The 20766-nt window shown below is 49.0% G+C and overlaps 6 protein-coding genes across 18 annotated transcripts in view; 3 read left to right on the forward strand and 3 right to left on the reverse strand.

Annotated features, from left to right (window-relative positions):
• The first annotated feature begins 250 nt into the window (after nucleotides 1-250).
• Nucleotides 251-663, forward strand: LOC117582855. The gene is made up of 2 exons (XM_034270924.1): nucleotides 251-339; nucleotides 409-663. Exons 1-2 carry the CDS (start codon nucleotides 333-335, stop codon nucleotides 615-617), a joined length of 216 nt encoding a protein of 71 aa, XP_034126815.1. The 5' UTR covers nucleotides 251-332; the 3' UTR covers nucleotides 618-663.
• A 55-nt stretch (nucleotides 664-718) lies between these two features.
• On the reverse strand, nucleotides 719-11105 carry LOC117582847 (mitogen-activated protein kinase kinase kinase 4). Of its 3 annotated transcripts, XM_034270914.1 has the most exons (9): nucleotides 7863-7990; nucleotides 7213-7446; nucleotides 6602-6802; nucleotides 5035-5831; nucleotides 4705-4978; nucleotides 4392-4640; nucleotides 1604-4334; nucleotides 1055-1234; nucleotides 719-991 (listed from the first exon to the last, which is right to left on the reverse strand). In XM_034270914.1, the coding sequence occupies exons 2-9, from the start codon at nucleotides 7224-7226 to the stop codon at nucleotides 911-913; spliced, it is 4527 nt and encodes a 1508-aa protein (XP_034126805.1). In that variant the 5' UTR covers nucleotides 7227-7446; nucleotides 7863-7990; the 3' UTR covers nucleotides 719-910. The 3 variants fall into 3 exon arrangements, with proteins under 3 accessions (XP_034126805.1, XP_034126803.1, XP_034126804.1); XM_034270912.1 differs by lacking the exons at nucleotides 7213-7446; nucleotides 7863-7990 and adding an exon at nucleotides 10515-11105; XM_034270913.1 differs by lacking the exons at nucleotides 6602-6802; nucleotides 7213-7446; nucleotides 7863-7990 and adding an exon at nucleotides 10515-11105.
• A 353-nt stretch (nucleotides 11106-11458) lies between these two features.
• On the reverse strand, nucleotides 11459-13392 carry LOC117582852 (CDP-diacylglycerol--glycerol-3-phosphate 3-phosphatidyltransferase, mitochondrial). Its single transcript, XM_034270920.1, has 2 exons — nucleotides 12124-13392; nucleotides 11459-12068 (listed from the first exon to the last, which is right to left on the reverse strand). The coding sequence occupies exons 1-2, from the start codon at nucleotides 13183-13185 to the stop codon at nucleotides 11649-11651; spliced, it is 1482 nt and encodes a 493-aa protein (XP_034126811.1). The 5' UTR covers nucleotides 13186-13392; the 3' UTR covers nucleotides 11459-11648.
• Nucleotides 13393-13722: 330 nt separating this feature from the next.
• Nucleotides 13723-16154, forward strand: LOC117582849 (serine/threonine-protein kinase svkA). The gene has a single exon (XM_034270917.1). The coding sequence runs from the start codon at nucleotides 13868-13870 to the stop codon at nucleotides 15842-15844; it is 1977 nt and encodes a 658-aa protein (XP_034126808.1). The 5' UTR covers nucleotides 13723-13867; the 3' UTR covers nucleotides 15845-16154.
• A 574-nt stretch (nucleotides 16155-16728) lies between these two features.
• On the forward strand, nucleotides 16729-19902 carry LOC117582848. 2 transcript variants are annotated; one of them, XM_034270916.1, is made up of 3 exons: nucleotides 16730-16901; nucleotides 16953-18597; nucleotides 18697-19902. In XM_034270916.1, exons 1-3 carry the CDS (start codon nucleotides 16821-16823, stop codon nucleotides 19833-19835), a joined length of 2865 nt encoding a protein of 954 aa, XP_034126807.1. In that variant the 5' UTR covers nucleotides 16730-16820; the 3' UTR covers nucleotides 19836-19902. The 2 variants fall into 2 exon arrangements, with proteins under 2 accessions (XP_034126806.1, XP_034126807.1); XM_034270915.1 differs by having other exon boundaries at nucleotides 16729-16901; nucleotides 16953-19902.
• A 44-nt stretch (nucleotides 19903-19946) lies between these two features.
• Nucleotides 19947-20766, reverse strand: part of LOC117582846 (filamin-A) — a 31028-nt gene continuing 30208 nt past the window's right edge. For 7 of the 10 annotated variants that reach the window (XM_034270903.1, XM_034270904.1, XM_034270907.1 and 4 more), the window contains one exon: nucleotides 19947-20707. In XM_034270903.1, the coding sequence (XP_034126794.1) occupies nucleotides 20523-20707 (185 nt within the window). In that variant the 3' untranslated portion in view covers nucleotides 19947-20522. The remainder of the gene's footprint in view (nucleotides 20708-20766) is intronic. The other 3 variants (XM_034270909.1, XM_034270908.1, XM_034270910.1) reach the window with 1 other exon arrangement.

The raw sequence follows: 20766 nt of genomic DNA on the forward strand, positions 1-20766 counted from the left end.
CACGCTATATACAATTTGTAGCTGAATTGTGCGTCATAAGCACATTCACATCTACCTTCAATATGCTGCTGGATATGGTTATTTCCAAGAACAGATAATCGCCTTCGTTGATTATCTTTTTTTTTTTTTGGAAAAATATATTTTTTATTTTTCATTGGTTAAATCCACGGCGACGCTGGCCAGCATTTCATATCCAAGTATCCAAATTTCGATAAGCCCAATGCCAGTAAGATTAATTTTGGGGAATTTAATTAGTAAGTCATCAGCGTTTTAGCGGCCATAAAAGCCGCTTGGCGGAGCGACAGGCCAACAGTCTTTGTCACGCCATCACCATGAAATGTAAGTGCAAGTTTTAATCGGGAATAAATATGATATAATGCTCATTCAATTGTTAAAATCCTTATGCAGTCCTGTATTTGCTGCTGAGCATTTGCCTCTTCCTGTTCTGCACACCGTGGACCATGGCCCAGTCTATACCCACCATTGGCCTGCCGGATCCAACTCCTCCCAATGGAGCACCCGTCGAGGGTAGTGACACCACAGCCTTCCCCGGACCACCAAGCGCTTCAGACACCGATCCCACACCCGAGGCCTCGACCGCATATCCAATTTACTAAAGCACGAGAGTGTCCGATGATATTTGAATTAAATATTCAATTGCAAGCTTAGTTGCTTAGTTTTTTGGCATAGATTAAATGAATTTGGGATACGGATTGGCTTGGCTCTTCACTAAATTGGGTTATTTATTGTCCAACATACAACTAGGCGCAGCCATAAAGTTAATCGACATTCACTTAAATTAAACACTACACAAAGTGCACGCACCACCCGTTTACATATGCCACACACCATACGTAGGGGTGAGCTAAGATAGAAAACTCCAAAGAGGTTTTCATTCCATGTTCCACGATTAGCTGGTTGCCACATTGCGTCGAAACGAGCCCCGCACCTGCATCTGCAGCTGCTCGCTGCTGCACTCGTCACGGCCATACTGCAGGACAGATCAAAGAAATGAGTGGATTTGTAAGAAGATTTATTTTGTGGCGCTACAAACCTTGCAGAAATTGTGCTCCAGCAGCTCCATGGCCGTCAGACGCTGCTTGGGATCATGCTGCAGGCAATGATCGACAAAGTCGTGACCCTCCTGCGATAGGCTCTCCGGCGCCTTGGGCTTCTCGCCCATGCCCACTTTGAACATGATTTGAAAATTGGAATCAAATTGTGCCCAAGGACGCTAAACGAATATTAAATAAAGAAAAAAGGGATTAATGTTAATTAAAAAGGGTAAAAGTTCTTCGCGTCTAATGGTTCTACTTGTGATCGAAATACTTATGGAAAAATCTACATAATTGTACCCAAAACCGATCTATTCTGTGGCAAACATATATTGGAAATTTTTTAGTGTCTTCAGCTATATAGAAATGTTCCCTAACATAGGAATAACGAAATATGCATAAATTGGTAATGGAAATTCGGTCTACCCCGCATTTAAGCTCTGAAAGAACTCCGCAGTTACGAAACATTGTGAAATGAGCAATAAATAAATCAAACCGCTCTGCTTATCTACAAGTACCAGCCACTGTACTGAGGTGTCAACGCTTACCTTGCCCGAGGCCATCTCCACAACAACACAGCCCACGGACCAGATATCGGCGGCTCGGCCATGGCCATCGCTGTTCGTCTTGGTAAACACCTCTGGCGCCATGTAGGCCTGTGTGCCCACGTAGCCCTGCAGCTCGCCGGGCACTGTGGTGTGTGCCTGAATCTTGACTGCGGAACCAAAGTCGCCCAGCTTGAGACTGTTGCTGCCATCGACTAGGAAGATGTTTGCCGTCTTAATGTCGCGATGCACAATGCCGTGCTTGTGCAGCTCGGACACACCCGAGAGGAGTTGGGCGGTAAAGCGGCGTGCCAGTGCCTCGGGCAGACCAGCGGTCAGCTCCACTAGCGACTCCAGTGTGCCCTCGGAGCAGAGTTCCATGAAAATGAGCAGCTCCTCGCGATGCACTTCGATGCCGTAGTAGCGCACCAGATTTTTGTGCTTAATGCCCTCGAGAATCTTGAGCTCCTCGGCGACATTCTTGAGGGCTCGCGTCTCGCCCGGCTGTATGGCGATCTCCTTCATGGCCATCAGCTCGCCCGTGTTGTTGTTGACCGCCGTGTAGACCTTGCCAAAGCGTCCCTGGCCAATCTTGATGCCGCGATGCCAGCGGAAGTGGACGCTGCGCGCACGGATGTGCACCTTGTCGCTCGAGTTTAGGGCCTTGACCTGGCCAATCAGTCGACGTTCGCGCAGCTGCTCCTCCAGATCCAGATCCAGTCGATTGACGGCATCGCGCACCCGTTCCTGCCGCAGCGCCAGCGGTGTGCTCTCAATGCTACCCTTGCCCGAGGATGCCGGTGTGGGCGGCGTCTGGGGCACCAGCAGTCGCAGCTCTCCATTGGGACTGCTGCGGCATGGAGTGTCCACATAGTCGCCGCTGTCCACGGAACTGTACGCGTTCGATGACTGCTGCAGCAAGTCCTCCTTGAGGCTAAACTGCGGATGCAGCAGCTTGTTGTAGGGCGGCGACTGTAGCGGCGGCGTATTAGGATTCAGCACAATGCCCGCGGACATGGGGGTGCGGGTGGGCGTGCGGGAGCGTGAGGTGGCCGGCGATGAGGTCTTGCGGGTGCGTGGCGATGCCTTCTTGCGCGCCACCTTCTCCGGCTCCGAGGTGATGCCAATCACATGCGAAATGCAGCGATCCATTTGCTGTTTCAGCTCCTCGAACTGATGCTCGTCCAGGTGCTGGGTGATCTGCGGATCGCAGGCAAGAATGAGGAACTCCAGACCCTGGGAGGCCCAACGCGGCCGCATGCCACGCCCCCGTTCGCAACGCTCCATCACAAAATGCATCCACATTTTGGCGTAAGTAATGATGCCCAGTGCTAGGTCTACCGTGTGCGCGCCACTGTCCTTTTGGTCCATGATGCGCTGCTCGAACAGCCTGATGACATCCTTGTGGTACTCAAAGCCGAACTTGTAGCCTTGATGAAGGATCTCCCGTGTGCGCGACAGCACCGCCTGCCGATCCTGCTCGTCCAGGTCACGCATGTTGCTCAGACAGCAGCGGGTTTGTACCCCTTCAATAATCTCTGTGAGCTTATTGCGCACCTCGAGCACATCGTGCTGCAGCAGCTTGAATGCCGCCTTTACGTCCGAACATATGAAATCGTGCTGATGATTGGCCACATCGTCCTCGTAGTGCTCCCGATGGAAGTCCGTCGTCTCGACATCGCGGCAGAAGGTCTTGGCAAAGAAGAGCACTTTGATGGAACGCTCCCGCTCGACGGTGAGCAGCGACTGTGTCTCCCGGCAAATGGTCAGCAACTGCCACTTGAGCTCCTCGTTGTCATCGTTGTCGGCGGTGCCCACGATCTTTTGGTCCAACTCCACGGAGCGTTTCACCAGCCGCTCCGAGATGCTGCGCAGCAGTTTGCTGATGATGCCGCAGAATTTCTGCGAGGCAAGAGTGTGCATGCCCGTGATCATGGGACTGATTAGCTTGGTAAACATCCACTCCTTCTCGAGCACCGACTTCTGATTCGTCTCTGGCACGGCCACCAGCACCAGCTGATCGATGTAGTCGAGATACAGCTCAAAGGTCTTGCGCACAGTGGCATCGTACTGATTGAGGATGTTGATGTAGCTGCCCAGCTCCGCTTCGTTCTCCACCAGAGCCGTCGTAATGTGCCGCTGGTAGCGCTCACGATGGGTTAGCGCCAGGGTCAGGCCCTCGCGCAGCTCCTTCATGAGCTGCCCCAGGCTGAGGGGATTGGGTCGAACGGGTCGCGTCTCCAGGCGCATGCGCAGAAACTCATGCATAAACTGCAGCGGTATGCCGCTCAGGAACACAAAGGTGGGAATGTATGAGGGTAAATTGATCGACTGCGCCTCCTCGCTCCAGTATCCGTATGTGCGCAGCTCGATCACCTGTTCGCGACTTATCTGCGGATCCAGCCGCGGCACATCCTCTTCAATCGCCTCCGCATCCAACTCGAAGTCAAAGTCCTCGGCCCCTGGCTTCTCCAGTGCAATGTGCGCCTTGTACAGGGCCACATTGTGCAGCTTGTGCAGGAATGCCAGCGACTTGGCCAATCCACGACTCTTCAGCACATTCTCAATAAACTTTCGGTACAGCGCCGAGGAGCCATCGCCACCGCTGACGTCGTTGCTGCAGGTGCCCAGTGGCTCAACGCTGAATATGTTGATGTCATGCATGGAACCTTTGCGCAAGCCATGACCATGCAGGCACTCGCTGGACAGCTGACTGACCTCAGTGGAGGTGGATCTGCAAGGAAAGGCAATAGAGAATCATCTAATATTTGGGGAAGCTTAATTCACTTACTCATTGCTGCTGGATGTCTCTCCCGGCAGATGCGCCGCATCGTTGAGCATAAACTGCACCTTATGGCTGGATGTGACGCTGCCATTGCGGCAGCCCTTGCGCGTAGCTGGACAGCTGGGCGGCTTGGCAGAGTCTATTGAATTCACCGCAGAATCATCATTGTCCACGCCCGAGGCGGATGAGTTACCGCTGTCCGAGGCAGCGGGGCATGCAGTTTGCACGGGCCATGAAAACTTTTCATCCTGCAGCCTGCAAGGGAAAACATTTTCCATAATAAGTGACGTATAAGGATCAACTGTTGTGTGTGTCCTACCTGGCCAGAATCATGCCCAAAATACTGAGCTTCAGTTTGTTCTGCTTGGTAATGTTGTACCACAGGCACATGGACTTGATGCGACCCACAAAACTCTGCGACTTGTATATGGGATGCAGTGCGCCCATGGCCTGAGACGAGGGATAGAGCGCTTCGGCAGCCTCCAGTCGTGTCAGCATGCCCTCGACTTCGCGCAGCGCCAACTCCTGCTGTTCCATGCAGTCCTTGCAGTACAGCGACATGCAGCCCTGACACAGTTTGCTGGGCAAAGGCGCTGCCAAAAGATCGATAAAGTATTTACACTCCCATCAAATATATTTTCCCACTTACAACTGGCATTGGAATTGCTCTCGGAATGAATGCCACTGTCCAGGCTAATCAGACTCGGCTCACGGCGATAACGTGGCTGGAATTTGTAGCTGATGATTTGCGTGAGAAGATCGGAGACGCCCTGGCGGGACTCGAAGAGGTACTTGTCCTGCTGCTCCACGGTGCGATCGGCCTGCCAGGCCTGCAGCTCCAGCCATATGAGATCCTTTAGCTCCGTCTGCCAGGTGTGCTCCTCCTGCGACGGCTTGGCATCCTGCCGATCTACACTGCCCAGCTTGATCAGATTGGCAAACGTCTCGTGGAAGTCCTTCCGCTTGCCAATGCCCACCGACTGCTGCTTGCCATGACCGCCGCTGAGAAGACCTGCCGGCAGCTGGGCGGCAAAGGCCAGCGGCGGCGCCGACGAGCGGTAGCCAATGGGTCGCGAGGACACACACCGATACCGATTGCAGCTCTCCACCACCTTGGAGGCAATACGCAGCGGCAGTGGCGCCGGCATCGCGTCCGAGCTGAGTGGCATGATCTTGTCCAGCGACTCCAGCGGATGTGCGCTCTCATGGAAGCTGCTGCCCCGTGGCGGCGCCACAGCCGTGGGGGCCAACGAGTTCTTCATCTCCCGCTCCGAGTCGCGCAGCAGCGACTGCAGCCGCTTATCCGTCCGTTTGTTCTCCTCATTCACGAACATCTCGTTGAGCAGCGCACAGTCCATGGTGTTACGGCGCAGGACTCGCGATCGAGCCATACGCGACATGCCCTTCTTGGGCGTACCACCCACGCTGGCAGGCAGATCTGGGGAACTGATGAGAAAATTAATTAGTTTGAGAGTTCAATGTGGTGTACCATAATAATGATGATAATGAAGATCAATTGGTTAGTGGATGCACCCACCCAGCAACATATAACGAAAGTGCGGCATATGGGAGCATATGGAAGGTTGATTTTAGTGCCTGCTTTCGACACTAGTGCCCAACGCATAGCACGGACGCAAACCCTTATCAGCCTCGAACTCTCATATCTATACACAGCAAAAAGGGTATCTGTCACTATGCAAAACTTGCAACCTGTTCGACAGCAGCAAATGACATTAATTGGCTGTACACATTTCCCATAATCGAACAGACACATAATCGTTTCGAATGATACCAATAGAGGGAGTAAGCATTCGCCTAGAGAGATTGGGAAGTTTCATGATGAAATACCCAAAATATGCCAATCATGAAATATTTTATGGTATTGGGATATCTACCACCTGTTGATGGTATAAGTTTTACGGGGGTAATGATGTAAATACTACTTGAAAACTAATAAAATTAATATTAGATGTAAAATTATACGAAATTCTAAATGTTTATAGCTTAGGACTCGAAGATTGTAACCACTAGACATTCCAACAACACAAAACCTTTGCTACCGAGTTTGACAGAACAAAATGAATGAAAAGAATATGGATGGATGGCTATGGGTACCAACAAAATGCATAATCGGCAGCTCCTACAGATGAGACACACGAATGGACATTCACCATAAGGATGATGATGAAATGGTAATGAGAATGAGAACTACTTACGCTGCAACATTGGACACCTTCTGTTTGCGCTCCCAGTCTCGATTCTTGATCTTGAGCCTTGTGCGTGGTGGCGTTGTGCCGAATTCTGCATAGTGAGCGGCAAGCTCATCCTCGGGTGCCAAGTCCTCCTCGAGTGCCCCAATGCGGGCATTGGACATTTGCACTGGCCGCGAGGGCGTCTGTTTGACACGATACTCCACTCTGCAAGAGCCAAAAGTAGAGGCAGAGATTTAGCGTTTCGGTCAACACTGACTATCTAAAGCCAAGGGTTTGCCCTAATTGGTCGCTAATTGGGTACCAGAAGCAAGTGCCTTCACGCAGCCTAATCGCCGTTTGGTTACAATAAATCGACTGGACCCCCTGCCCATCTCCATCTCCATCACCATGCGCTATGTGCCATGCAAATGCGTTTATCTTATCGCACAGGCTGCAGACAGCCGCTTGTCACGCCCATGATTATGGTTTAATTTGAGGGCAGGTTTGATTTATTTCATCGGTTGGCAATTATGCCTGTCGTCGCACCACACCACAACACAAACTTTCATCAGCCAATTTCATGATTTCAGTTGGCAAAATCACAAGAGAAAACTTCAAATCTGAATTTTACTTACTTTTTTCGACGCATTTTTACGCCCTACAGTTTGAACAGCACAGCAATTTCTCTCAAACTTTTCCGCGAGATCAGCGAATCGCAACGATAACTCTTTCGCGCAGAGCTTAAATTGGGTGCTGGAGTGGTGAGGGAGAGCTGGCTATTACTTTTGAATAGTACTCTGGCCCCCTAAAATTTATGTACATCTAATTGTACGGCTCGGCTCGGCTCACTCTACACGGCCGACTGCCGACTGTAAGTGACAATGTGTAAAAAATAAAGGGAAAACAATAAAAAGCACAATCGAAAAGTAAATAAAAATTACACAGAGTGAGCGAGGGAGAGCAGAGAACTTTAGACGCGACCGAACGATGACTGGACTTTGTGGGACTCCGATTCCGAATCTCAGTGCGGCGATTTCTTTTACATAGTATTTATGCACTATCTTTCAATGGAGGAGGCTCCAAGTGTTGTTATAGTTTTTTGTTTTTTCAGCGCTCCTACAATAAAGGGCATAGTTCACACGCCTTTTCGCTTCCTTTGGGGCACCGGCCAGGGTTTTGGGGGATTTCATAACGCGATGGACCGTGCCGACTTTTGTCGTGAAAAGCGAAATGCTGCGCGCGGCAGCAGTCAGTCAATTTATTAGCACTTTTAACAAGAATTTACCCCATCGAGTCGTCTCTCGTCGATATGCCGATATATACTATATGGCAAACGCTTCGGTCGAGTCTATGTATATCGCGTATACCCCCGACAACGGCGTCGCTTCCCGAACGACTGAAGTGCTCAGTGCCGAGTGCAAACGGCGGCAAACTAAAAGCTCGACCGCCATCCAATTGTTTATGGGCCCCATCTGCCGAAGAGAGTGCTGGGCATGAAGTAACTATAAGGAGGTCTCGTCGGTGGCAGAGTTACTATCATGTAGCAAGCTATTCAAAATTAAATTATAAAACAATTATTATGTTTTTTCACATTGCCTTCAAATGGTTAATCAGCACACTCTATTGTCGTTGCCGTCACACTTACAGCGAGAGCTCTTTCACTCAAACTTTTCACTCGCACGTCCTGCTTATTTTTGCCGACGAGACCTCCTTATATAGTTTCTTCATGGTGCTGGGGAGAGTAGTTCAGTGGGTGGTTAGCAATGCAAATCGAGAGACAGCGAGAGAGCATATAAAGAGAAGCGAGAGAGTGATAGAGCGAGCGGCTGTCAGCTTGGCGATCAGCTTGGCATTCGTTTGTTTTGTGGGTTGTAATTGACTTCGCGCCTCACCGCCTGCTGGCGAATATTGAATATTTATTTATTGTATTTTATTATGTACGCGCTCGTTACTTAATTAGCTTTGTTTACCCACACACACACAGTGGGTGGCGGTCAAAATAAACAATAGTATACTCCATCCAGCTGGAAACCGCGACCTGCCTGCCTGTCTGCATGCGTGCCCCAAATCGAAGGGAAAATCAATTCCAATCGGTTAATTCGATTGCCTTCGAGTCATAGGGTAGTCCCATTCCCTATACTACGTCACGTGACCGTCAAGGCGTATTCTTGATATGTAACATCCTTTGTTACACATACGCACGAGGCATGAGGCATATAAAAGTTGACAGGAGGCGATCGCGATGAGTAATTGATCAGTTTTCCCCCTTAACGATCACTGTCGAGTGTTGGCACTGGGAGACGTCATTGGGAACCCAATCTTTCAAAGATATTCTATACAAATTTCTACAATTGGTAGCCCCAAAAATCGAAGACCGAACGATCGATCTGCAAGTGTATCAAAATCTTCGGCTGCCGATGGTAGCACAGATTTGGGTTCTTGTTATTTTTCTGCTCAATTATATTATAGCCAATAAAACGATCACTGGCACTCTCTAGAGTAAACAGAAGTTCACGAAACACACAATTCAAAAATCGAAACATACGACACGTGTGTGAGTGTGTGGGAGGCATGCGGAAATGTTTTCTGTTAATTATACATAGTACACGGCCATAGTTATGCTTATCAAACAAACTGATGGTATCGCCGGCATGCCCACTGATTACCCACAGAGAGAGAGAGAGAGAGACAAGAAAATAAGTGTGCGAGTTGCAAGTTCAAGTACGAATGCGGCCAGAGCGTGGCTCTCTTTGGATAGAGTGAAAGAGAGACAGAGAGAGAGATCTTTTGGCCAAGTGTCCAACAACAGTTAGGAAAGACCTTCGGGCAGTGGAATTCCATTCATTCGGCAAGAGACAAAGCTCCGTCCGGGGTATGTAACTTGAGAAGAAAGCGAATTTGATTTCAAAACAGAATTGCCCCGCGACGCTATAACGAAAGAGGTTACAAAGCAGAATGTGCAAGCGCACGTATTAAACGCGTTTTAGCTGGTCGCAGTGCCTTGTCTCCCTCTCCCTGCATCTCCCTGTTTCTCCCACCCCACAACAAACTGGTATGTGAGGTGAAGAAGAACAAGACACAGAGGATAGAAGACGGCAGAGAGGCGCAGCAGAAGAAGCAGAGCGGCAGAGCAGCGCGAGCAGGTGCCAGCCAAAAATCAAAATTTATGTTTGGCGTGATTTTCCCGCTAACTGCGTACAGACATGCGACAGAAAAAAGAAATATGTGCAGCTTTTCCTGCGAATGTCATGTCTCACCCTCTGCTGTTTACCGGAAAAATCAAATCAAAAATTTTTAAACAAATTATGAATAAGCACTCAGCGGAAACACATAAACGAGGTAACCAGAGAATGTCATAGGTATACGCTGTATGTGTGTGTATGCGTTGTCTTATCAGGCAAAAGCAAAAGCTAGCGGCGTTATCAGCAAATGTCTTGAAAGACTCGACTCCCTGCAGCTGAAGCACCGCTCGACCCGAATATGGTGGGTTATGATAAATGTTCACACACACACACACACAAGCTCACCAAAACACTCAGCACTGGAACATCAGATCACGGGGCAGAAGAGTGTGTGGTGCATAATTGTAATTGCGCCGCCGCTCCCACCCCGGCCAAGAACAAGAGCAGAACGAAAAGGTGTTCAATTTCCAGGAGAAATGCAGAGTTTTTTAATTTTGTTTTATGACTGGCTTGCAAAAATGTCGTATTGGTTCCTTGAGCGACGGCGAAACACGTTGTTTACGTTTAAACAATTAAAAAACTGGTGAAATGCGCTTAAAACAGGACAGAGAGAGATAGAGAGAGAGGGATTGGAGCGACTAAAACAGACTCTAAAGACCAAAAAAAGTTGCTGGCTGCTGCTGCTGCAACGTAACATTTCTTGTTCGTTTGGAAAATCCCGAAAAATTCCACTAGCCCAGCGGCAGTGGGCTCACCTTGCAACATCCTCATCCACGCTGTGTTCGCGTCGTAACCGCAATGGGGGCACTGGTGGTGGGCTGGTGGTGGTGGTAGTGGCAGTGGTTTCTGCTCCATCTTCATCCTCCTCCTGCGTTGTTGCTGCTGCTGCTGCTGCAGGGGCTGCAGTATTGTTTCTAGCCGGCGTCGTTTGCAGCTGCAGGCTCTGAAGGGCGACGTAATCAATTGTGCGCACTCTTCGCCGATTGTTTGACATTTTGCACTGTTTGTTGTTGCTGCTTTGGTTATTCTTGGAAATATTCACACACACACATCTACATATATGCATACATCTGTATAAACACACACACAAGCACTGGTAGCACGCGCTGCTACTGCTGCTGCTTTCGCTGTTGTTTTTACTGTTGCTGTAGTGGCTGGCTGCTTTAGCCGGATGATAATCACATTTATTTTAATTTAACTTTCACGGCAAACAAACACACAGATGCGGCTACGCATACGGGCGGCGCTCATAACGAAACCAAAATGGGTCTCAGCATTCAATTTGTTCCCGAACACGGCGCGCAAACCAGGTGACGCGTCTTACCTGGGCCAAAAAAATACAGTAATCAGTGAAGAGGTCTTTGGAGCTTGGCGAGGCCTCACACAAACACACACAAGCTGAAACAGCTTTTGAGCGGTGCTCAACACTGTTCGGTTTGAAATTGATGTGGCGCAAATAATCGTTTAAAGTGCCATCATTTTTATCAATATGCGGCTACTCAAAAAATTTCGGGCTAAAAATGATTGGTGATGCTTTAAATCAGAAGGCGGCAAACAATATTCACTTTTTGTGCTTTCTGGCAGTGCGTCTAACCACACAGCTGTCCCTCCACAGCTGTTTCGCAGCAAAGCTCATATTTCGATACTGCTAACCAACACTGCTAAGTCACAGTTTAAGCTGATTGGGCGCCGTGAAATATTTCCTTTAAAAATTCACTTTATTGTTTAACAAATTCTAAACTGTGTATAAAACTAACCATTTACAGCAGCATCAACCACGCGCACACACATGCAATAATTAAACACGATTTAAACACTATAGTAACTGGTACGATGGGGGGTGCGGGGGCCTCAACAACAGCCAATTTAACTAACACTTTGAATAGAGTCTAGAAAAAGTTCCTGAATATGCGTACAACAGCCTGTACCCAACGGGGCACGACCCGCTTAACAATCTCCCGCTCCGCCGTCTGCGACATATCGTAGAGGCGATCCGCCTCGGCCTGCAGCCGCTGGCTCAGATCCGTGTTGCTCGTCACGAGGCACACCTGAGTCTCCAGGTCGCGATTCACCGAACGCTCCCCGAAATTCGAGGACCCAATAAGCGTTAGATTTGGCAGCCTCGCCTCGGGAAGATAGTACCACAGACCCTTGGCGTGGTACGTCCAGCCAGGCTTCTCGTATTCGAAGAAATTGACGCGATGATTCTGCTTGCGCCGCACCAGACTCTCGTAGAAGCTCTTGGCTATCAGTGTGTAAGCAGCCGGAATACCACCGGCAGGCCCCTTGGCGCCCTTGAAGCCATTTGCCTGTGAATCGATAAACATTAAGAACGAAACAACTCAAGAAAAAAGTGGAGCTTACGTTCGGATGGGCCATGAGAATGCTGCACTGCGCGAGGCACTTGTGCGTGATGGTGTCCATGTAGTCCTGAGTCAGATTGAAGTAGCCGGTGGCCAGTTTGAGGCGGGAGCCAGCGATGCAGCTGGAGAGCAGTCGCTTGGTCACCACACTGTCGTGATGAATGCCAATCTGGCCCATCTCGAGCAGCGGGAAGACCCAGGTGTCCGCCTGCGTCTGCTGCTCCCTCACCTGACTCTGTCGCTGATAAGTCTCCTGCACAAAGTCCGATATTCGCTTCCTGGCCTGCTCAATGAACTGCTGCTTGGTGCCCTCGTAGGGCAGGATGCTCCAGTTGCGATGCAGCCCCTCTGTGGCGTCAGGGCTGACCGCCAAGCTGAACTCCTGCACCCGCTCAATGAACTGCGCATAAAAGTCCGCCAGGGGCTTGTCCTCGATCAGGATGTAGCGGTCTTGTCGGTTGGTGAAATAGTCATTCGAAAGATTTGCTCCGGATATGATCACAGCATCGTCGAACAGGTAGACTTTCATGTGTTGCAGACCCAGGAGTTCGTTCCAGCGGGGTGGCATAAGTCGCTTGGTCATCCCCCGCAGATCTGGCGTGTGGTAGAGGGACAGCTGGACCTGCTCTTTGAACTCGCGAACCAGTGGCAGAAGCATCGTCTTGGAGTTGAGATCGCCACGTGTACCACGTGTGAAATCCAACAGCACGTTGAGCCGCAGCGACGATTGTGTTTGGAGGCTGTGACGCAACTTCTGGACCATGGCGTTCTCCAGCTGGCCCGTGCCCAGGTAGAGGCTGGCCAGCACTATGCGCTTCTTTGCCTTGGCAATGCGCTGCACCAACGTATCGTAGAAGTGCTGGGGCTCGTGTATCACATGGATCTGCTCGCCGCGCAGCGGGAAACAGGGCGCCAGATTGTGTAACCAGGAAAGACTCTCCAGAGCGGGCGCACCGGCAAAGCCATTGGTTAGCAGGTGTGGTGCCTGTTGCAGGCAACCGAGGAAGTCCGTTTGTGCGGCAGGACTCAGCTCCTGGCTGAACAAGCGGCGGAGATATAACATTATTTCGGCGCGAATTTATCTCTCTACGTCTTCGCGGACTGCTTATTGACAAACGGTGCGCAGTGGCTGTAAGAGCCCCTCGGACATTGTTCACTGTTGTTTGACTTCTGTTTTGGCCACAGTTTCAGTCATCGGAGGGCGATCTAATGCAAAAAGACTAAAATTAAGTCTGTTCAGTTTATCCAAATAGTAGGTGTTGGAAAGTCCCTTTTTCAACCAGCTGATAACAAAATATAATATCTTCGATTTCGCAGAAATGCACCACTAAATGTCGGAGCTGTGATTAACAAATATTTTATAAAAGTAACAGGTACGTCAAAACATCGCACAAAAATATCTATACTTTTCGGTATTTTGTCACAATTGTTTTGGGCTGTTGGGGCTGTTTTTGAGAACCATATCAAAAAAATTTCTACTCAGGGCTGAGAGCTTTAGTTTGCTTGCAGTATGAAGCCGCATATCAAGATCGGAAAATATATTTTGAAAATGCAAAATTTTCTGTCAGTATATTTTTGAGGCTCTATCGGGTATATTTTATAGATAATTCCGCGGTCACACTAAGTAGAAAATCTTGGATTAAAACGAAAAGCGAAAAAATTATTAGTCAAGCAAAAGCCCATACAAATTCGCCGTCAGCCCCAGCCCCGAAGGTCCACGAAAGGCGACCACAACAAGCGCAACCATGTCCTGGACAGAGAAAGTCGACCCGGAGCTCATTTTCACAAAACAGGAGCGCATAGGCAAGGGCTCCTTCGGTGAGGTGTTCAAAGGCATCGACAATCGCACCCAGCAGGTGGTGGCCATAAAGATAATCGATTTGGAGGAGGCCGAGGATGAGATCGACGACATACAGCAGGAGATCATGGTGCTGTCGCAGTGCGACTCGCCGTACGTGACCAAGTACTATGGGTCCTTCCTGAAGGGCACCAAGCTGTGGATCATCATGGAGTATCTGGGTGGCGGCTCCGCCTTGGATCTGATGAAGGCTGGCTCCTTCGAGGAGATGCACATCGGTATCATACTGAGGGAGGTCCTCAAGGGTCTCGACTACTTGCACTCGGAGAGAAAGCTGCATCGAGATATCAAGGCGGCCAATGTTCTCTTGAGCGAGCAGGGGGACGTGAAGCTGGCTGATTTCGGAGTGGCTGGCCAGCTGACGAACACCACCTCGAAGAGGAACACCTTCGTGGGCACGCCCTTCTGGATGGCCCCCGAGGTGATTAAGCAATCGCAGTACGATTCGAAGGCGGACATCTGGTCGCTGGGAATCACTGCGATTGAGCTGGCCAAGGGCGAACCGCCCAACTCCGAGCTGCATCCGATGCGCGTCCTCTTCCTCATACCCAAGAACAATCCGCCCCAGCTGACTGGCAACTACACCAAGTCGTTTAAGGACTTTGTCGAGGCCTGCCTCAACAAGGACCCCGAGAACCGGCCCACGGCCAAGGAGCTGCTCAAGTATCCGTTCATCAAGAAGGCCAAGAAGAACGCCTACCTGATCGATCTGATTGACCGCTTCAAGAAGTGGAAGGTCTCCAAGGGCGACGAGAGCGAGACGGAGTCTGAGAACTCCGACTCGGACTCGGATGCCAAGCAGAGCGGCAGCAGCCAGGACGAGCCCTGGATCATGACCGTCAAGGGGCTGCACATCAACAGTGCCCCGCGTGCGGGCGTCAATAGCTTCCAGCTGCAGGAGCACGAGCTGACCATGCAGAAGCTGATGCAGACCACACAATCGCCGGCCGGTGGCAATTCCGTCTCCTCGGTCTCCGTCAACTCTGCATCCAATTCGAACGAGGCGTCAGCGTCTGCCACAGCGTCGGCCAACGCTCTGCCAACCCAGGCGAACCACAACCATAGCCACAGCCACAACAACAACAACAACAATAACCACTTGAGCAACAAACATGCCACGACCACGACCACTATGCTTAATGCAGCGCCTCCGAGCTCGGCTGGAGTGACGGCATCATCGGGTGTGACCACTTCCTCCTCGGCCAATGAACTAATCCAGAAGCGATCGAGCTCCAAGCCGGAGCTACGTCAGTCCCGTTCAGCGGCTCCCTTGGATCAGGTGGAGGAGCGTCGTGCCTCTCTGGGACTGCCAATGGCTGCTGCCGAGCAACAGCAGCACCATCAACATCAACAGCAGCAGCAGCAACATCAACACCACCAACAGCAGCAGCAGCAACAGCAGCAGCACCACCAGCAGCAACAACTACTACAACTACAACAACAGCAGCAGCAGCAGCAACGTCGCAGCAGCCAACGTGAATCATTCCATGCAACAAACGCCAGCAGCAGCAGCAACAACATCAACGACGAACATCATCCCTCTTCCAATCATGTGAAACAGCCTCCAACGGGCCAACATCGGGTGAACCACACGAACAGTGCCTGTTTGAACAATTTCCTCTTCCCCGTACTGAGCGACATCCAGAGGAAGTACTCGGGCGGCAGCGGCGGCGGCAGCACCAGCAAGAACATGGGCGTCGGCAGCGACATTGGCGACCTCAAGTCGGTGTTCGAGCTGGCCGAACGGTCCAGCCCGGGAGTGAGTGATCTGTTCATGAAGGAGCTTATCCACATGCTAGTGCCGGGCTACTCGGAGACGCGCATCAACAATATCATGGACCGCGCCATACGCAATCGCAAGTAGGGCCGTCCAACGGCCACCCAAATTCCAAACCAACCAACCTATATAAATATATATACAATTATTAACACAACCCCCGACACGAACAGAGAAACAAAAGAGAATCGAAGAAGAAAGAGGAGAAAACACCAGAAATAGACATGTATTGTATTCCGACATTATTTAGTGGCCAATGGAGCAGCAGGAGATATGTATATGTATTTCAATTGAACAGTTATTTAGGCATACAATATGTATTCGTTTGTTTATCTGCAATATTAATCTAATGTAAAACATATATAACTTCAAAATAAAAACGACAGAAAAAATCATTTCATACCTGTTGGTATATTTGTGAAGATCAGTCGGTATATTTTTGCGCAAGTACGCGGTCACACCGAAGACAGCATGATTAACATTGTTTCGCAACCAGAGCAGCAGCGTACCTGCATATCTTCGAAATTAGGATGCTATGGAGTTGAGTTAATGTTTGTTTCTCTCAGGCTGAAATGAATACAGAAACTACTCAGTTTCTCTGTTTTAAAAATATATCAATGATGACAGAAATTGAACATTAACTACTGGATATAGGGTATGCAAATGTCCATACTCCACACTAAAATCTGGTTGACCAGCAACAACGAGTTAACATTCCGACACAATTACGGTTCCTGAGTTGACATTTTTGTTTGAAACTTATATTGTGAAAAAATGCAACCAGAAGAAGTATTTAAAACTTGCCAATCTTGTGGAAAATTCATCCATCATTCGGATTAAATTGTAAGTTCATGGTTGCGGGTCTTAATGTGCTTTTGGAATTAAACAGAATATCAAAATTGAGGAATATAATTCAACGCGGTATATTTACGGTATATTTGGAAAATGAGAACATATATTTCGGTACTTGTGGTCACACTTACTTCAAATCAAGCGCATCTTTACTTTCCCAATTTTAATTAAATTAAATAAAACAACTTATAGGAAGACTGCAAATGTTAACATGTCGCATGCAGCATTCGACGAAGAAACGCTGGAGACACTGGTCTTCGAACGCTCCAAACGCTGGGCTAACACGATGAAGGTGAGGCCTTCTTTTGGTTTGCGATCCGAATGCTAAGCTATTTCTTTATAGCACTTCATGGAAGTCGACGATGGCGAAGAGATTGATATGGAAAACATTGAGAATCTGTTTAAAGGTGAGGAAAGAGACCCCGATGTACCGGAGGATGAGGAGGCGGTAGAAGATGATCTGCTGGAAGCGGATCTGCACATGAGAAACATGAATACAACGACAGCCATGAGCAAAGCGGAGCTGACGATGATTTTGTGCGCTGGGGAGAACAAAGCAGAAACGGCCGAAATAGAGAAGATTATGAATGAAACGATGCCCGTTGTCGAGGAGCACAAGCGCAAGTGGAAGGCGGCTGGACTGGATAAAATACTGGACACCTTCGATGCGCAGAAGATCGAACAGCATGTAGGAAAATGGATGCGCCGCAACAACAGTGTCTATATGGAGGCGGAGAGCTCCCAACGGCACGATTCACACTTCGATGCCAGCGACAACGAGTCGCTTCACTCCGTCGACACGGCCCGCTACATAATGCAGAGTCGCAGACGAAATGCAACCACCTCCAAGGTGACCAACATGACGACCATCAAAATGTATCGCACACATCCGCGTAGGCGCGACGAGCTGCGTGTCAAGTACGGCTACGACGATGAACAGGAGCACCGCCATCACATGCAGGCACTGCTGCATCGGCGTCGTGAGAAGGAGCGGAAGTTGGCCTATCTCGCCAGCAGGCCCAGGCACTGCACCTACAATGGCAGCAGCAGCCATAGCAGCAGCCATCACTCGCGACTCAAGCATCTGCGTAAGCGTCGCGTCGCTTCATCGTTTTTTGAGTCGGAGTCGAGCAAGGACGAGGATGCCAATTTAAGCGGGTGCGACTGCCGATCTTGCCTGAGACGTTTGCTGACCAGAAGTGCCTATGAATGCTGTTCATATCGCGGCCAGCTCGAATATCAACACCAATCAGCATCGTCAAGGTCCCTGCACTGCGTGCGACGTCCACACAGCTTCCAGGAGGAGCTGGACCTGCGTCCACGCCTTTTGGAAAACGATTGCAGCTGCTGCAACAGCGACCAGCTGTGCGCTGACGTGGTGCACATTGCCAACAGCTCGACAGAGGAATGGGTTGTGGATAACTGCAACAGTCCCGTGCACACGGGCACGCCTACCAAACGCAACAATCGTCTGCAAATTTGCAAAAAGAAACATTTAACGCTGAGGAAAACATCACAGACCGTGCGCTCGAAGCGCCGTGAACGGGCCATGCCTGAATCCCTGCATAAACTGACTAGGAAGGCAACTTCCGCTGTTGCATCGAGGCGTGAGGCGACTAATCAGTTTATTAAACATTCCATTGACAGCGACACTTCCGATGAAGACGCGCCCATGAAACGCAGGCAGGCAGCAATCTCAACTGTGGAAAAGGCCACCAAACAGAAAGCCATTCCAACAAAATGGCCTCCAATCAGCGAAATCGTGATCAGGGCAAGTTCTGAAGATGAAACGGATTCTTCGGATGAAGACGAATTCAGAAATAGAAGCCGTTTAATGAGATTCTCGGAGGGGAAACAGAAAAAGTTGGCCCAAAATAGAAAAGCCATCAAAACACCCAACAAGCCAATGTCTTCTATGGAAAAGCCGCCACATAAGAAAACCGTAAGGACTTTGCCTGCAATCAGCGAAGACACTGACAAGGCAGCAGATTCCTCAAGCTTGCCTGAAACTCTGAAGGAAGATGTAGCCAAGTCCGCGAAGGGAGTGACGCTAGAAGTTGACCGCCTCAAGAAATTGTTTACCGCACATAAAATGGAACTAAAGAAAACATACCAAACACCAACTGAGATTTGCACCAACTCCGATGTAGATGTCAACTCGCAGAAGATCTTAAAAAATAAATCATCAGCAGAGACTTCCGTAACTGACGCGCCCGAGAAGAGGCGATTGAGACCCAAGCCTGCTGCCACGAATAAATACAATTCGAATACTGCTTCAAGTTTGCCTCAAATCAGCGAAGAAAAGGCTCACTCGCCAGATTCCCAATTCACAGCCAATGAACAGAATGTAAAGATAAAGTCAGCAATTGTAAGACTAAAACGTTGCGCCTTACCAAAATATGTCGAAGCAGCCAGCTCCAGCTCCAGCTCTGATGAAGGTGAATTGCCTGAACAAAATATGACTTCATTAAATGACACGGAAGAGGCTAAGGAGTTGAAGCGAGCCCTGGCCTTGTCCAAGAAAACTTATCGAATGGAGCAGTTGAAGCGCCAAGCAGAACAGAGGCTCAAGGTGGACCCACAAATGACAGCGCTGGAGCAGTCTTCTTCGATGTCTCTCTTCCACAATAACAGCGTCGCCTGCAACTCCACCGCCTTGGCGAACGATACGGCCAGTACTCGGATAATGAGGGTGAAAAAGCGCACTGCCATGAGCACCTCGGAACATGAACCGAAAATTGACGAAATTCTGCAAAATGACTCATCCCCGCCGAGCGTCATAGACTTGGAATCAATCGAAGAGGGTGGCGAGGCCGACTGCACTGTGGTGACATCCACAACCACTTGTGAGGCAAAAAAGCAAAAGCTACAGCCCCTTAATATTACCAAGAGGGGCATCCTGCTGCACAGAAGCTCCACCACAGCCGATTCGGGCAACTTTACGCTCACCGAGCAGGAACTTGGTCGGGTGATTGGAGAACGTCGGGCCAGAAAATATCTCAAGTATCACATGGGCAGTCGCAGCTACGACAGCCGCCACTCGGTTTATTATCGCCCCACACCCAAGCTGGCAAGCGCACTCAGTGCCAGTCCGGACACTGCCCACACTCTGGTGCACGAGTTAGAGACCTCCAGTGGCTCTTGTTCCAGCGACGAAGACATCTGGGAAAACATTAATCGATATGGAGAAGTGTACAGCATTCTGGGGAATTCCAAAGAGGATTGATTCGCCAGTTTTAACTTTAAGTTTTCTATCCATTCATTCGTTATAAATATAATTTGGGAATGTTTTCAAAACATCCCACATAGAGGGAGAGTGGAAAGAGCTTTGTAATTATTTGTAGATTTTTGTTTGATTTATTTCACGTAAATTACAATGTCGATAAGTGATAATAAAAAACATAATACGTCATAATAATCCATCATAAATTGTGTTCTTAAGTATTAAATAATTGTTTAAGAGATTTATTCGCATTGCAATAGTAGTAGTTGTAGTACTGTACTTCTTGTGTGTGCCCAAAAATGTGTGTGTTGAATATTCATTTATGTTTATCAAATCCATGTTTGTGTTTTGAGCTTTGCTTCACAAGAAAACATTAAACAAATCGAATCAAATTTAATGTAAGATTTATAAGGTGCAAAATGGCGCGTCTCGAGTCGAACAAAAAGAAAGCCACAAGCTCCTTCCATGTATTTACAAATAACAAAAAGACTTACCTAATATAAGTAGAGCGTTAAAGCAAGAAATTAAAATTTAACAAAGAGAAATTACACATGATGAAAACAAGGGCGAGATAGAGAGGAAATAAAAAACAGACACACGAATTTTGACCCTGGAACATGCGGATGCGCTGCGGGTACATAAATGAAGCGACGAAGAGGAGTGGCATATATCCTACACATACATATATGCCTAGACATCAATCTGGAATGGGGAGCCGGGTATATGCTCCTCGCCCCACTTGATTAGCAGTATATACTGCCCGCGATCGCGCACCAGATACTGCACATTGTAGTTGTTGTGGCCAGCATGCTTGACATGGAACTCCTCGCAGGGTCCCTTTGGTCCATACATACCAACATACAAGATGTTGTTGCCTAAACAGAGAGATGTACAAATGATTAGTGAAAGTTCAGGATAATAACTCAAGTAATTA

The sequence above is a fragment of the Drosophila guanche genome, unplaced genomic scaffold, assembly GCF_900245975.1.
Source record: "Drosophila guanche unplaced genomic scaffold, DGUA_6, whole genome shotgun sequence".
Classification (NCBI taxonomy): domain Eukaryota; kingdom Metazoa; phylum Arthropoda; class Insecta; order Diptera; family Drosophilidae; genus Drosophila; species Drosophila guanche.